The sequence below is a fragment of the Tenrec ecaudatus genome, chromosome 12 (assembly GCF_050624435.1).
Source record: "Tenrec ecaudatus isolate mTenEca1 chromosome 12, mTenEca1.hap1, whole genome shotgun sequence".
Lineage (NCBI taxonomy): Eukaryota > Metazoa > Chordata > Mammalia > Afrosoricida > Tenrecidae > Tenrec > Tenrec ecaudatus.
The window spans coordinates 107,759,429-107,773,470 of record NC_134541.1 but is presented as its reverse complement, the minus strand read 5'-3'; the positions used below and the strand labels follow the sequence as shown (position 1 = coordinate 107,773,470).

The following is a 14,042-nucleotide window of genomic DNA, read 5'->3' as shown; positions in this document are numbered from 1 at the left end:
AATGAGCCCTGAGATCTGAGAATCCTTTTGGTCAGCGGTTCTCAACCTTTAGGGGTCGAACGACCCTTTCACAGGGGTGACCCAATTCATAACAGTAGCAAAATGACAAGTTATGTAGCAACGAAAATATATGGTTGGGGGTCACCACAACATGAGGAACTGTATTAAAGGGTCACGGCATTAAGAAGGTTGAGAATCACTGCTCTGGGCTTTGGAGAAGTGACAAGATGGGGAGGAAAGTGATTCTTGAGATTGCATAATATATTAAAATAAACAAAGTAATAATAAAAAGAAATTGTGCACTATAATAAAATGAGACACAGTTTTGTGATGAAGCTGAACTCTTCGTCAAGGAAAGAAGGAAGGCAAGTGAATAGGCCAAAGCCAGGGCTGCAGTGGGGCTGGCCTGGAAACGTGTACTCCTCCCTCCCAGACACTGTGCTGGGGACACACGTCCTCCAGGACAGGGGTTGGCTCATGGTAGGGGCGCACTCTGCACGAAGCCTCTTTGACAGGTTTGGAGGTGGGGTGGGGTGCTGGGTACAGGACACACAGAGTTCTCTGTACCACTGGCTGAGTCCTCTGGAAGTCTCAGGGACCTTGAAAATGAAATGACAAAAATCTATCTTTTCTAAACAGGTCTGTGAGCTTTCTCCCACATGTTTCCAAAGTACCTGCTGTCAGAGGCATGGTGGATGGTGAAGGCTGGCTCCCCAGCAACTTCACTGGCTCCTGCACAGCTTCAGTACATGAGGAGGCAGGACCCCCGCACCGAAGCCCCTCCAACACTGAGGGCCATGGCGACTCACCATGTTTGGCACGTTGGTGACTGAAGCATTCTTGATGTCCGTGGGGAAGGGAGGCAGACTGTTGACCAGGCTCTGCTTGCTGGACAGCTGGGAGTTCACACCGGCAGCGCCCATCTGCTGCCCGCCTGCTTGATTGAAGGGCTGTCCAAAGGGACTTGTGTTGCCCGTCATTCCCATCTGAAACAAGAGGGGGACATTAGCCTCCATGATGAGACAAGAGAGAATGCAGAGAAGAGGCCTCAGGCAGGTGAGCTCTGGGAGGCTGGGAGGACAGCGATGAGAACAGCCCACCCCAAAGGACAAGCAGCTGGCCTGTTCCTGTGGTCCTCATCTCCACATTAGCAGTGTGACCCACAAGGAGATGAGACAAGAAGAGAATAATTGCCTTGCAAGGGAGCCTCTCCAGCTCAAGCCTGAAGTGCTCTGTGACAGGTGAGCCTATCTGGTCAGTCCCTTTTCTTGTGGTCACCTAGTCTTCCAGGGACACGTGAAAGGATTCTGCTGGAACTTTTGCTTTCTACCTTTTCCTCTCTGCCACCAAGAATGCACACTGTCTCCACTGTCCCCTGACCTTGTCAATTTTGCTGAGCATGCTCCCTCCTTTCCCCCAAGCAAGGCTCCTTGTCACAAGTTCCCCAGAGCCAGGCAAAGCGAAGGGTGTGCTGTCGCCTGCCCACCACAGACTGAGAATGAGCCTTTCATCTGAAGAGACATCTAGGGCTGAAGATTTCTGCTCTGGTCAGGCTGCTCCCTGGCCCAGGCCAGTCCGCATACCTTTACACCAGTGCTGAAGATAAGTTCACCAGATCAAGGTGTCTAACAACCCCCAACAACCATAACCCTGACACTGCTGCTGCTACCTGACAGTCACTGGATTGTAACTTGAGGGTGACTTGGTTTGCGACCGATAGAACTAAAGCAGAAGAGAGCAACATTACGTATACAATAGGGAACAAATCCAAGTCTACCTACACAGACAGTTGGCCTCACCCAATGAACCCTTAAGAGCAAAGATCCCCCCTTCCACTTTTACCTTCCTAACGCAGTCCCTCTGAGCATAACTGAAATCCCATCCACAAAACAGGAGCAGTGAACCACAGCGATACCCAGATCCGAATCTGTTGCCTTCAAGTCGGTTCAGACTCCAGCAACTCTCTAAGGTTGAGCAGCACTGCCCCATGGGATTTCAAGCCACCATATTTATGCAAGTCAGCTGCCACATTTTCTACTCCGTGGGAGGTTGCTGGGAGCTAACCTCCTGGTTAGCAGCCCAACGCGTCACCCAACACAGCACCGGTCCTCTATGGGGTTTGGGGGTGGGGGTGGGGGGAAGAAATGTGGCTTCTGCCCACAGAACCTTTCAATGCTGCATCAGACATGTGTCAAGAGACAGGACCTCAGTGAACCGTGCCAGCCCACCTACTGGAAACTGTTCTAGTGAGCAGTTCCACCAGTGCACATGGGCTAGCAAAGGGGTGGGTGGCCAGCCTCAGCATCCTTTTCAGATAGAACCACTACCAGGTAGCCCCCTATACCAGGTTGAAGGGCCAGACACTGCTTGGAAGCCCTGAGGGGGATGTCACCCAGAATCAAGTGCAAGAGTCTCTGCCCCCTGAGGGCCAAGAACCCTGTGATGAAGGGGACCCACCACCACCTCATACCATCCTACACCTGTAGCCTCCTGCCCCAAGGTGCCAACCTCTCGGTTAAGATGCCAGATAACCACCATCCTCCCAAGTGAACTGCAGTTGAGTCTCATCCTCGCAAAACAGTCGTGAGAGGGTATGAGCATAATACTCACCATCTTAGCTAAAAGCAGTCTGGGGACACGCCACCTTATCTGCAGGGACTGTCTGCAACAGGGTAAGACGGGAACTTGATGGGCCTGAGCAGGGCACCCACAGACAGGTAACTACAGCTCCTGGTGCATGTGGAGTCGCCCAAGCCACCTAAAGCACCGTACATGGAAGAGACACTGACTTTGATGTGGTTTCAATGAGACCAGTAGACACTTGTTCTCTCAACACTCAGTTCCTTAGCAGCTTCTTCAGGGGCCTCTCGAAGGTGGTGTCACCTCCCCCAGGGAACTCCTCCGTACCAGACCACACAGGGTCCTGGGTAATGTTCTTTTTCCATTTTCAACATCAAACAGTAATGTGCTACATACAAACTGCATAAATGCAGTATTTCTGAAATGACGTGACCACTAACCAAGCTGTTCTGCCAAAGCCTTCTACGCTGAATTACACTTTTAGTTACAGTGACTTGGTAAAACCTTTTGAAGATTTTTTCCCTCCTCCTTTCTTTAATTAATATTTCATTCCCCACCCCACCAAAAAATATTTTTGTTATCAGTTCAGAAGTACTACTTACGCCACAGTATCATAGCTAAAACACCAGAAAAGTTGACAAAATCAGTGACTATGAAAAACCCCAGCAGCCATAGCGCCAAAGGCGTGTGCACATAGATGAAGCCAGGGGCCTGCAGTGCCACTGTCACCCGACCATCATCAGGTAGTAAGGACAGCTCTCACCAGAGAGCATCTTCAGACTCTCCAAGCCCACTGCCACCAAGTCGATTCTGACAGATAGATTCTGGAGACAGATAGATCCTAGAGGGCAGAACAGACAGCCCCGTCTTTCTCATTCGGCGTGGCTGGTAAGTTTGAACTGCTGACCTCAAGGCTAGCAGTCTAAGGCAGAGGACCCAGGGCCCCCAGAGCTGCTCTGAACACATGAAGAAGTCCAAAATCAGCAGAGGGTTTTGGCTTTCGTGTGTACACTGATACCTGATCTGGGCTTTCAGAAAAATGTTTTTATTATGACTACACAGGGATATGCTTTCATAAAAAGAGAATTCATTCTGCAGACAGTCATTTTGGTGTCACCCTCTCTGACAGTTGCACCACCACTCACCCACCCCTGTGACACCACTCGGTTTCCTGCCCACCATGATGCTTTCTTGCTTGGAACCTCAGCATGCAGCAAGGAAGCCTGCCTTGGGAGTGCAGTACCAGCCAGAACTAGCCAGTGGGGCACGGAAACAGGGCACATGCATTAGAATCTTCCTCAGGAAGGGCTTTGGGTTATTTGGCTACAACCTGTCACTGAGCATGAAAGCTCATGACCACCCCAAATCAGCGAGAGGCACTCCCTGCCCTACTTCCCATCAAGTAGATTCTAACATCTATCAGTCCTATAGGCTATAGGTTTCTGAAACAGCACCTCTTGATGAGAGCAGCTAACCTCATCTTTCTCCTGCAGAGCAGCTGGTAGGTTTGAAATACAGTACTTATGGCTAACAGCCCACTGTCACAAAGACCAAATGTGGGCCAAATATGACCCACCACCTGTTTCTGTAAATGAGGCTGTACTGGAAAACAGCCATACCTAAGTGAGACTTCACTCAGCAATTTTACCTGTTCAAGTGTTGGCTCTGTCACCAACTAGCAACTTCGTAGTAGGGAGTAAACAAATCAACAGAGGTGCACTTAAAATAGCCAGCGTGGAGAAAGGTGGCCAATAGCACAGTGGAGTATCAGAGGGTACAAATGGTTCACAGGCTGGCTGCTTACCACAAAGCTGGAAGCAGCCACGAAGAAAGGCCTGGTGATCCACTTCTGAAAAACCAGCCATCCAAAACCTTGTAGAAGACAGTTCTATGACTTCACAGAAGTGGTTTTGCTTTGTTTCTCCTTAATGATACTAAGATTGGTTCTGGGAGAGACTTACTAGGGGTATCATTTCTCTCATCATGAGGCTTGGGGTAATAATAATAAAGTCAATGAGCATCTGCAGAGAAGACGTGAGGGTGGTGAGTGGTGCAAATCTGCAGGATGATGTGGTGAGGCTGACTGTCGTTCCGCTCACCTGCATCTGCTCTAAAGACCATGTTTCTAGACAAACCAATGCAAAAACAAAAAACTTGACACCCAAAGCTGTGCGCTGCTTTGTGGTGAAAAATATTTTATAAGCCCACTTATTCCCAGGGTCCTAGTAAATCAGAAGTTGCCCTGGTGGTGTGGTGGGCTACAAACTGAACTCCTACCCACATGGTCAGCAGTTTGAGACCACTAGCTGTTCTGAGGGAGAATGAGGCTGTTTACTCTCCCCGCCCCCAAAGAGCTACAGTCTGAGAGAACCCACTCAGGCCATTCTATTCTGTCACACTGGGTCACTATGAGTTGGAATTGACTCAGTGAGAGTAAGTTTCCTTTTGAGTAATTCACAACACGGCCAGTTCTCCTCTGGATTATCACCTGGCTCTGAGAGTAACAGGCTCAGAAGGGCCATTTCACATTTAGAATCTCCCATAACCAACAGAAAAGACATTGTTGTATTGTTAGGTGCTGCCTCCATTCCGACTCACATGCACCACAGAAGGAACCACTGCCCAGACCCGCACCACCAAGATCTTGTTTGAGCCCCTTGTTAGAGCTACTGCCTCAGGCCCAATAAGATGCATGCGATCAAAGCATTAAAACCCAATCTTCAAGTGTTGAAGTGTAAATCAAATCAGAGAGACACACACAAGGAAGAACATGTCCCCGAAGACGACAGTGGCAGCTCCTCTGCCCAAGAGCTGGCCCAACAGTGCGGCCAGCACTTCAGATGGGGCTCCCACTACACCTTACGCCTGCCTGCCCAGCAGAGACATGCAGCTCTTGCCTCGCTCATTGGTCCCCGAGGCAAGCCACAAAGTCCCATGTGGGGTGTAAACGACACACGTGTGTGTGCCAAGGGCAGTGGATCTGCTAGATGCCTGAGGCTGGCCTCCTTTGCACAGACAACCAAAGCAGCGCTCGCCCAGACAGCGGCCACATCGTGTGTAAAGCCGAGAGCAGTTTCTTTTGGCAAGGACCCACTGCTGGCAAGGAGCCAAGGAAAGCCGTTTTCATGGAAAGACATAGCTGCATTCAGTTGTCTGCGATCGCCCGCTTGCTCTTGGACACCGTCCAGCCCCTCGACTTGGCACACACGGAGCCCAGCGGACTGCCCAGCTCACCGCAAGGCTGCTGACAGAGTGGTGGCCACTGGAGCACACCTGAAGACAGCACTGACCACCACCCTGGGGCATCCTGAACCCCTGTGTGCCCTCCACGGTGACCTAAGCACGGTGACCCTGCATCAGGGAAACCAAGCAGAGGTAAGTGAAAAGTCCTTAGCAACCCTTGTGCTATTTCAATTGATGACATGTCTGTCAAGAAGTGGTGACCAGAATGTGCGTTGAAGAGAATGTGACAAGCAAAGAGACATTGGACATTGGTCTTGGGACAGGAGCTCACGTCCCTGCCAAAGCTGTTAGTGATGGAACACCACTGGCCTACCCTGAGAAGGGTCATTGATAGTGCGTAAGCCTCTAAGCCTCGAGGGTGCTCCTGCTCATCTGCACTACATGGCCACAGCAGAAGCAGGCAGTGCTGGAGAGAAGACCGCACAGCCCCTATGCTGTCAATGGGATAAACTGTGCTCCCTGGAAGCCTGGAGCCCCACAGCTAGCAAACAAGCTTAGATACTGCCTCTGACCTTGAAACGCAGTGCTTTGGGGGCTTCAAACCATCTTGGGAGGCACAGTCTCTCGGGGGAGCCAATCACCTAGGTTTGAGACACATGGGGAACAGGGACCTCACCTCCACAAAGCCAATGGTGACAACCCCCCACCCACCCTCGCCGTTCCCTACACTTTCTACAGCTCTGTGTCTGCCACTGCCCTGTATAGCCTTTGACAGACAGCAGGGTGACTCCAAGGCAATATGGGGGGTGGCAATGACGGACTCAGCTTCCCCCTAAATCCCCCATCTGATGATCTTATGGAGGGTCCAAGTGGTGCCAGTGGTTAAGAAGCCAGAGGAGCCTCGGAAGAAAGCCTGGCAATCACTTTTTGATAAACCAGCCGCCGAAAGTCCTGTGGCATGCAACTCTCCTCAGAGACACACAGGGTCGCCACAAGTCGGAACCCAATGGATGACAGCTAGTTCTTTTTAGAAATACACCATTTAGAAAAGCTAGCCATCACAGAGCTTGGGCCCTCATTACTTCACAAATGGTTGAGCTACAAAGCTGTCAGCCCCAGGGGTGTTGGTAGTGGTAGAGTGTGTGTGTGTGTGTGTGTGCACACGTGTACACCTTGGCCCAGCGGGTTCCTGGCCTCACCTGCAGAAGACGGCTGGAGTGGATATGGCCAGGTCATGCCGATACCTGCTACACACCCACAGACAGCCACCAACTCCAAGACTGGACCCTGTTCAAAGACGCCACAGCTCCGCCTCTAACCAGAACGGAAATGTGGAAAGTTCCCATGAAAACACACGTGTGACAGAATGGGTTCTTGAGTAGGAGAGACAAGAGGGACCACACTCGCCTTCTTTCACCAAGAGAGTGCTCTCGAGGGTACTTTCAACGGCAAAGGTACAGAATCAACCAGGCAGGGTGGGGTGGTGCCGGCAAGAACAAAATGATGCTCATATTACTGGCAAGAAAAAAGGCTCCTTGTGAACTCAGTTTAGACAACAACAGGTACAATCTCAGCAAACACACAAAATACCAACAGTGATGACTGGTCAGAGGGCTTAGAGCTGGCTCCCCTTTTGTTTTTCATACTTTGTACATTTTTCAACTTCTCTCCACATGGAAGTGGTTTGTCCTAAGGAGGAACTCTTTTAAAGCCATTCTCAAACATCTGGCTGCCCATGACAGCAAGATGACCCACAGTTTGACTGCCTAGCTACACTTTAAATATTAATTTATGGCATCAGCAGGCACAGTATAGACCCTGGCAGATCAAAACGCTAATGTCTGTCAAAGATTAGTCCCAGGTGGTGATCTAAGTCAAATGCATCCCAGTTGTAGCAGGGTTGTAAGTTGTTGTACTTGCCCCTCATGTATCAAATGCATGCAACCAGAAAGGAACCCGTATGAGGCAGACATCTACAACCCTTTAGCACAGAAGGCTGGGAGGGAGAAAAAAACACAAACCCAGACTAGACACAAAAAGCTCTAAGTGTTTAAGTTTACCTCCCAGAAAGCACAAGGCACTCTTGGTACAACAAAAGTATAATTGGCCCCACTAAACTACTTGGTTCAGTTTGGGTCACAAGGATGGTTAGTTACTGCTTCATTTAACTCTATTTAGCACCTAAGCTTTGGAGGGCACCCAGTGAGAGATTGACTCATAAGGGATTTATGTGAACTTATTTCATTCCCAAGTGCAAGCACTTGTCATTCAGATGTTGAACCCACTTCCAGGTCCCTCTAGGCAGCGAGACAACAAGCAGCCCTCGCACCTGCCTAGCTCCTTCTCTGAAGACCTCTTACCTCCTGGCACTCCCTCAGCTTAGAGAAGGGGCAGGAGATAAGGAAAAGGCCATCTATTAACCACCTGCCAGGAGGGGCACAGTGGTGCTGCCATGTGCAGCCCACAGAGTCAACTTTCCACAGCCCAAGGTGAGAGACAATGCACGTGCTGGTGTCAGACAGAGATATACTTATAATGAGCTCAGCTGGTACTCAACTGCCATCAGTTTCTCCTTGCCCTCCCAGTCAAGATGCCTATTATAAGGGAAGGACAGCAGGGGTGCACACTATGACCTCCCTCATCAGATCCTGACACATTCCACTCAGAGTCAGAGCTGCTGTCGTCCTACACTCAGCCTTCCATACCCTTCCCTCTACATCCTTCCCTCAGTGGACCCACTGTGGAGGCCACCCAGCAAATTGAAGCCACTCACTGACATCTGGACAGGACAGCAGTCCAGCAGGGCAGCACCTCCCACCCCGCAACACCGTAAAAGCATGAGCTGTTTCTCCAGGGGGAGAAAAAGACTTGTGACATTCTACTCCAGCGTTGTGCCTGGTCATTCTGGCCCCTGGTGGCTGAGATCACATGCACACAGGGCTGCAGTGAGCTCAACTGTGCAGCACAAGGACAATGCTCAGGAAGCTACTAAGCCCTGCACAGCCCAAGGCAGCTTTGAGAACCCCTCCACGCAAAGTGCGCACAGACAGCCTAACATTTCTGAAAGGATCGGGCCTCTGACAACTCCATGTTGTGTTGCATGCTAACTGTGGTAATCTGCTAAGTTCGTCCCAGCAGGATCTCACACATATCCCACTTGCACGGGGAAGGAGCTTTGGTGGTGTAGTGAACTGAACCCACCAGCTGCTGTGGGAGGAAAGGTGGCCTCAGAAAACTGATCGAAGGAGCTCGATTCTGTCTTACAGGGCCCTTATTCTGAGTCAGAACCAGGGGCGCAGCAGGGGCAGTTTTCACTATGTCCATTTGAGGGGGCTTCGAAACAGTGGTGGAAAATGGGACTCGGAGTCCATGGGATTGCCCATGTCCTTTTGGAAGCCTTCCCTAGCATCAGCTAATGCTTGCCTTCTTCTTGAACGGATTTGAGGCGGCTCATGCCTCATACACTTGGCAGAAAAACATGACCTGAAGAATACAGCTGCTAACTGAAGGCACAGAAGTTTTTGCTTGGTTCCTTCAGAACAGCCACAAACTCAAAAGTGCTGCTGTGCCATGCCCGACAGTGTGTGATACCACACACAGGTCTGGGCACAGAACTCTGGCCCCACAAGCACAACTTACTGGTAAACATGCATCTCTTGTCGGGAGAGGTTCTGAACCCGCAGAGTAGATTTTCCCCAAGTCTTAAGAGTGAAGCTGGCATAGGGAAATGCCAGTGCAAATCAGTAAGCCTTTATTAAGGAGCCTTGGTGGCACAGTGAGCTAAACATTGGCTGCCACCAAAGGATTCATGGTTCAGACTCACCAGTGGCTCCTTGGGAGAAAGATGAGGCACAGTCGGTTCCCATAAAGATTTACAGCCCCAGGAACCCTATGGGGCAGTTCTACTCTTGTCTAAAGGGTCGCTATGAGTTGAAAGTGACTTGACGGCAGTAGGTGTCTTTCGGTGGCACCAACAGTTAAGCACTCACTACTTGCGGAAAGGTTGGTGGCTTGACCCCGCCAGCTGTTCCACGTGCAGGAAAACTGACAATCTGTGACTGTTAGAATCAGCTGAGCTCGACTGTGTCACACGGGGTCGTGACTCCAGAATCCACTCGGAGGATGCCCGAACAACAGCAAATGCCTTCACTGGAAAACGCTGGACCTAAACCTCAGGTTCCTGCCACCCGGCCAGCTTCATGAATTACAGCTCTTAAAGGGGATACTACTACTTTCAAGCTTTTGTAGCGGTATGTTACAGGTGCCCTCACGTGTGAACAAACAGCAGAGGTGGAAAAGGACAACAAGACAAGGCAGAGTTGAAGAGCTGCGTGAAGGAACGGAACACAAAAGTTCAAATAAACCAATCAAATCTAAGTATCAACTTTAGTAATGCTATGTTTTCAAAGAGATAAATAGGCACTGCATTCTAACACTCATATATATGAATGTATGTGTATGTGTGTGTATCACATAAGATGCTCTTTTAAGTTGAGTTTCATTTATATTTTCCCGAGCACAATTCTGGGGTTCTAGGAAAGTAATGGGTTACACTTAGCTATTTAACCATAAAAGGTCAGCAGTTCTAAACCACCAGCTACTCTGAGGGAGAGGAGGCTGTCTGCCCCCATAAAGATTTAGTTTGGGAAACTATAAGTAGAAATCGACTTGAAAGCAGTGGTTTAGAGGTGGGGTGTGTCCTACTCCCAAAATGTCAGTATGAGTTGTTTGATGTTACTGGGTTGTATATTGTTAAGTGGCAGGTCTGGAGGACCTTGGTGTCTCGGTGGTATGTCTTTTTATTTTTTTTTTAGTGGTGTATATGAAGGAGACCCAGGTGTGATTTCCCACCAGTGTACCTGGTGGCATATTAATTTTGTAGTGGACTGCTAACTGCAAGGTCAGCAGTTCAAGGCCACTAGCCATTCAGAGGGAGGGAGACAAAGCGTTCTGCCTCTGTAAAGACTGACAGTCTCAGAAACCCATAGGGGTAGTCCTACTCTTGTCTAACAGGGTCACCATCAGTCAGAATTGGTGAGAGGTCAGTGAGTTTGGAGAATCCTAGATAGATGACGTAGTCACTCCACCCTAAAGGAAGTGGCATATAACTTGTTTCCCTCTTCCCTGTAGAACTGCCCCCCCTCCATCCCACTCCCACCTCTACCCTCACCCCCGGCGGGTGGACTCTGCCAGGTGGCTTTTATCCAAAGGTATAGTGACTGTGCACTAGAGAGGTATGAAGAGCTCAACCTCGGCCAGGAGGCCAAGGTCACCACTACCAGTGATCAATCATGCTGACAACGAGTACCCTGGGTATGATGTGATAAGGAGACATTTATCTTGAGCTCTTCCGCCCCCGAACTCATCACACCAGTCTAACCACCACACTCCAACAGAGGAGAGTCCTGTAGAATTCTGGCCCCAATTTCTCAAACTGTCAAGGTCACAAGCAACAAGACAAGTCTGAGAAACACCCAAAAGGAGCTCGAGGAGCCATGTCAGTGAAATGTCATCTGGCCTCCTAGGTGGAAGCCTGGTTATTTGGAAAAACTAAGGAAATCTGACTAAACACGGGACTTGATACTAGTGGGTCCATGTAGCATGGTGATGAGGTGCTGAGCTGCCAACACAAAGAGCAGGGATTTAAACCCATCAACTACTCTGTGGGAGAAAGGGGTGGCAGTCTGCTTCCTTATAGATTACGGTCCTGGAAGCCCTCTGGGGCTATTCTATGAAGTCCTATATTGAGTGCTATGAATCAGAATCAACTCTATGGCAGTGGGTTTGTTTTATTTTTAAGTTGTTGACAAATGCATTTCATGAAGGGGAAACTGCCTAGTCTAGGGAGACTTCTGTAGCTTACAAACTTCCTGTAAATCCCAAACTGTTCTTAAAAATAAAGCCTATTTTAACGTTTACAAGGGAAACAATAGTGCATGTCATCAACATGTGTCTATGCTAACACACACATTAAACTCAGCTTATTTTTACACCTTGAAAATACATAAATAACCCCAGGACTTTACAAACCAAACCCTTCTGTGTCACAGCCATGGCAAGCAAACTATAGATGCAGAAATGTCACCTAAAAAACCCTGTGTGGGAGAAGGCCACTGTTATGGTGGTGACAGGTGAACGTACCTGCGTGTGAAGCACACACAAGATTTTTAACTAGCCTAAATGGTCAAAAGTCTTTATGGTCTTGCAAAACTGGCTTGAATAACTGTCCTCTCTGCAACTAAGCGCCAGCCCGTGGGCCCCAGAGCAAGCCTCAATGCAGACGAGGTGTCAGCAGGAAATCTTGGGAAGTGAGGCACCCCACTCCTGGTTGTGGGGGTATGTGTGAGTTGGGGCAGCTGGCTGTTTGTCAGACAACCTGGTCCCAGGTGATCAGGGAATGAAGTAGTGAGAAACCCCCCAAGCTTTGGAGCCACTTTCTGCGCAGTCTTCCATGATGTCTGGGGAGGTGGGGACAGGACTCAGACCCTTTCATCCCACATGTCACCTCAGAGGAACAAGCAGAGGCTGTGAGGAGCCCAGGTCTGCCACGTCTCCTGTCTACTAAGCAAACAGAGTGACAGTTGTCCTGGTTCATGCTATGTGTGAAACACTTCGATTGATCGATCTCGAAAATCCAAAACTAACACACGAAACCATCACAAAAACCTGAAATGCTTGAACTGAGGAACAGATGGGCAGCACACGACAAGGCACAGTACCATACCTCTTCCCACCACACTGGGACCACTGTGGAGGAGACCCTGTGGAAGGTGTCTGTGGTACAAGGGGTCCAGTGCACAGCTGCTTACCAAAAGGCTGGTGTTTTGAGCTCACCAGCCACCATTTGGGAGAAAGACAAGGCTGTCAAAGAAGATTTACAGCCTTGGACACCCTATGGGGCAGCTCTCCTCTGACTGTAGGGTCACTGTGCAGGTAGGTGTGTGCTGATCCCTAACCTAGGCTGACCTGATCCCTTGGATAAACCAGAAACAGTGAAGAGCAGTGAAGAGCAGAGCCTGTGCTGACCGAATAGCACATGCTGTCATCATCGCTCGTGCGCGCACAGAGCCTGACTCAGAGGCCACTCTGGAAGACCCAGCTGATCACGGCTCACCCCAGGGTGGGAAATGCCCTGAATGGTGTTAAGAATGACTTGTGGCCAGGTGAGTGTGCATACATGGCTGGAAACTGCTCTTGAGAGGTACAGAAGACAGGCACCCCCGCCCTGCCCCTCCCCCGAGACCTGAAAAGGACTTCATTTGAGTCACAAAATTGCTCCCCTCTGAAGAGGCCTCGGTGGCACTGTAAATTAAGCACCAGGCTGCTAAGAGAAAGGCCATCGGTTCAAATCCATGAGTCCTTCCTCGGGATATAGTTGAGGTTGTCTGCTCCAGTAAAGATTTCGTCTCAGAAACCCTGTACAGGGTAGCCATGAGTTGGAACTGACTTGATGGCAGATGGTTTGGTTGGGGTTAGTTACAGGGTAACTTTAAGACTTAATTCAAGGACATTGCCAAAGGAGCCTGCCCATCTCCAGTACTTGGATGTGTGTACCTGAGGAGGGGCTGGCAGAGTCAGACCTACAGCTTCCACCCTCCAGAGAAATTCCAATTTATTCGTGCACATAAAGTCAAATGCAAGCAACCAAGAAACAATCAAACAGAACAGGCGCTGACCCTAACCCAAGAGGAGTCTGGGGTCTGACAGAAACACACCAGGAAGCCCCTGCTGGGTTTCCTGGAGGCTGACGAGAGAAAATGTCTTCGATCTGGCCACTGTGAGGGGGACACTTGTTAGAAGTTGGTTGCCACAGTCTGGGCAGGCAGGAGAGCAGAAGATGGGATGCCTCAGTTCAAACATGTTCCCATCCACTGTGTTGCTCCCCCTGTCTGTGATACCACAAGGCCAGAGACTCAGCAGATTCCACCCACAGGAGGCAGGCAAGCAGGCCTGGATACAAGCTGAGAGCCATCCCCATGGCTGCTCTGGAAGTGCTGCTCACAAGGCCATCAACTGGACACAGCTAGTGGCCCCACCATATAGCAGGCTACTCAGGAAGGGAGTTGGGGGGAGAAGCTGAGTCTGCAGGTTGAGTGTGAGGTGATAAATGGAGCAAGGGATTCATCTCTGGAGCACAGGAATGGAGTCAAGGCCACCATCAGTGCACAGAGCTGAGAGGTGGGGACCACCAGTACACAGGGGGCAGTTAAGGCCTTGGATGTGGAGACTGTATGCAGGGGAGGGATGAATATGCACAGAATTCAAAATCTGCAAGAGGC

At 49.9% G+C, this 14,042-nt stretch overlaps 1 protein-coding gene across 1 annotated transcript in view; it reads right to left on the bottom strand.

Moving 5' to 3' along the window:
- The window catches only part of LOC142462461 (histone lysine acetyltransferase CREBBP), a 112,360-nt gene that overhangs the window by 51,064 nt on the left and 47,254 nt on the right, over positions 1 to 14,042 (bottom strand). Inside the window, exon 3 of the mRNA XM_075564358.1 lies at positions 810 to 986. Coding sequence (XP_075420473.1) covers positions 810 to 986 — 177 coding nt within the window. The remainder of the gene's footprint in view (positions 1 to 809; positions 987 to 14,042) is intronic.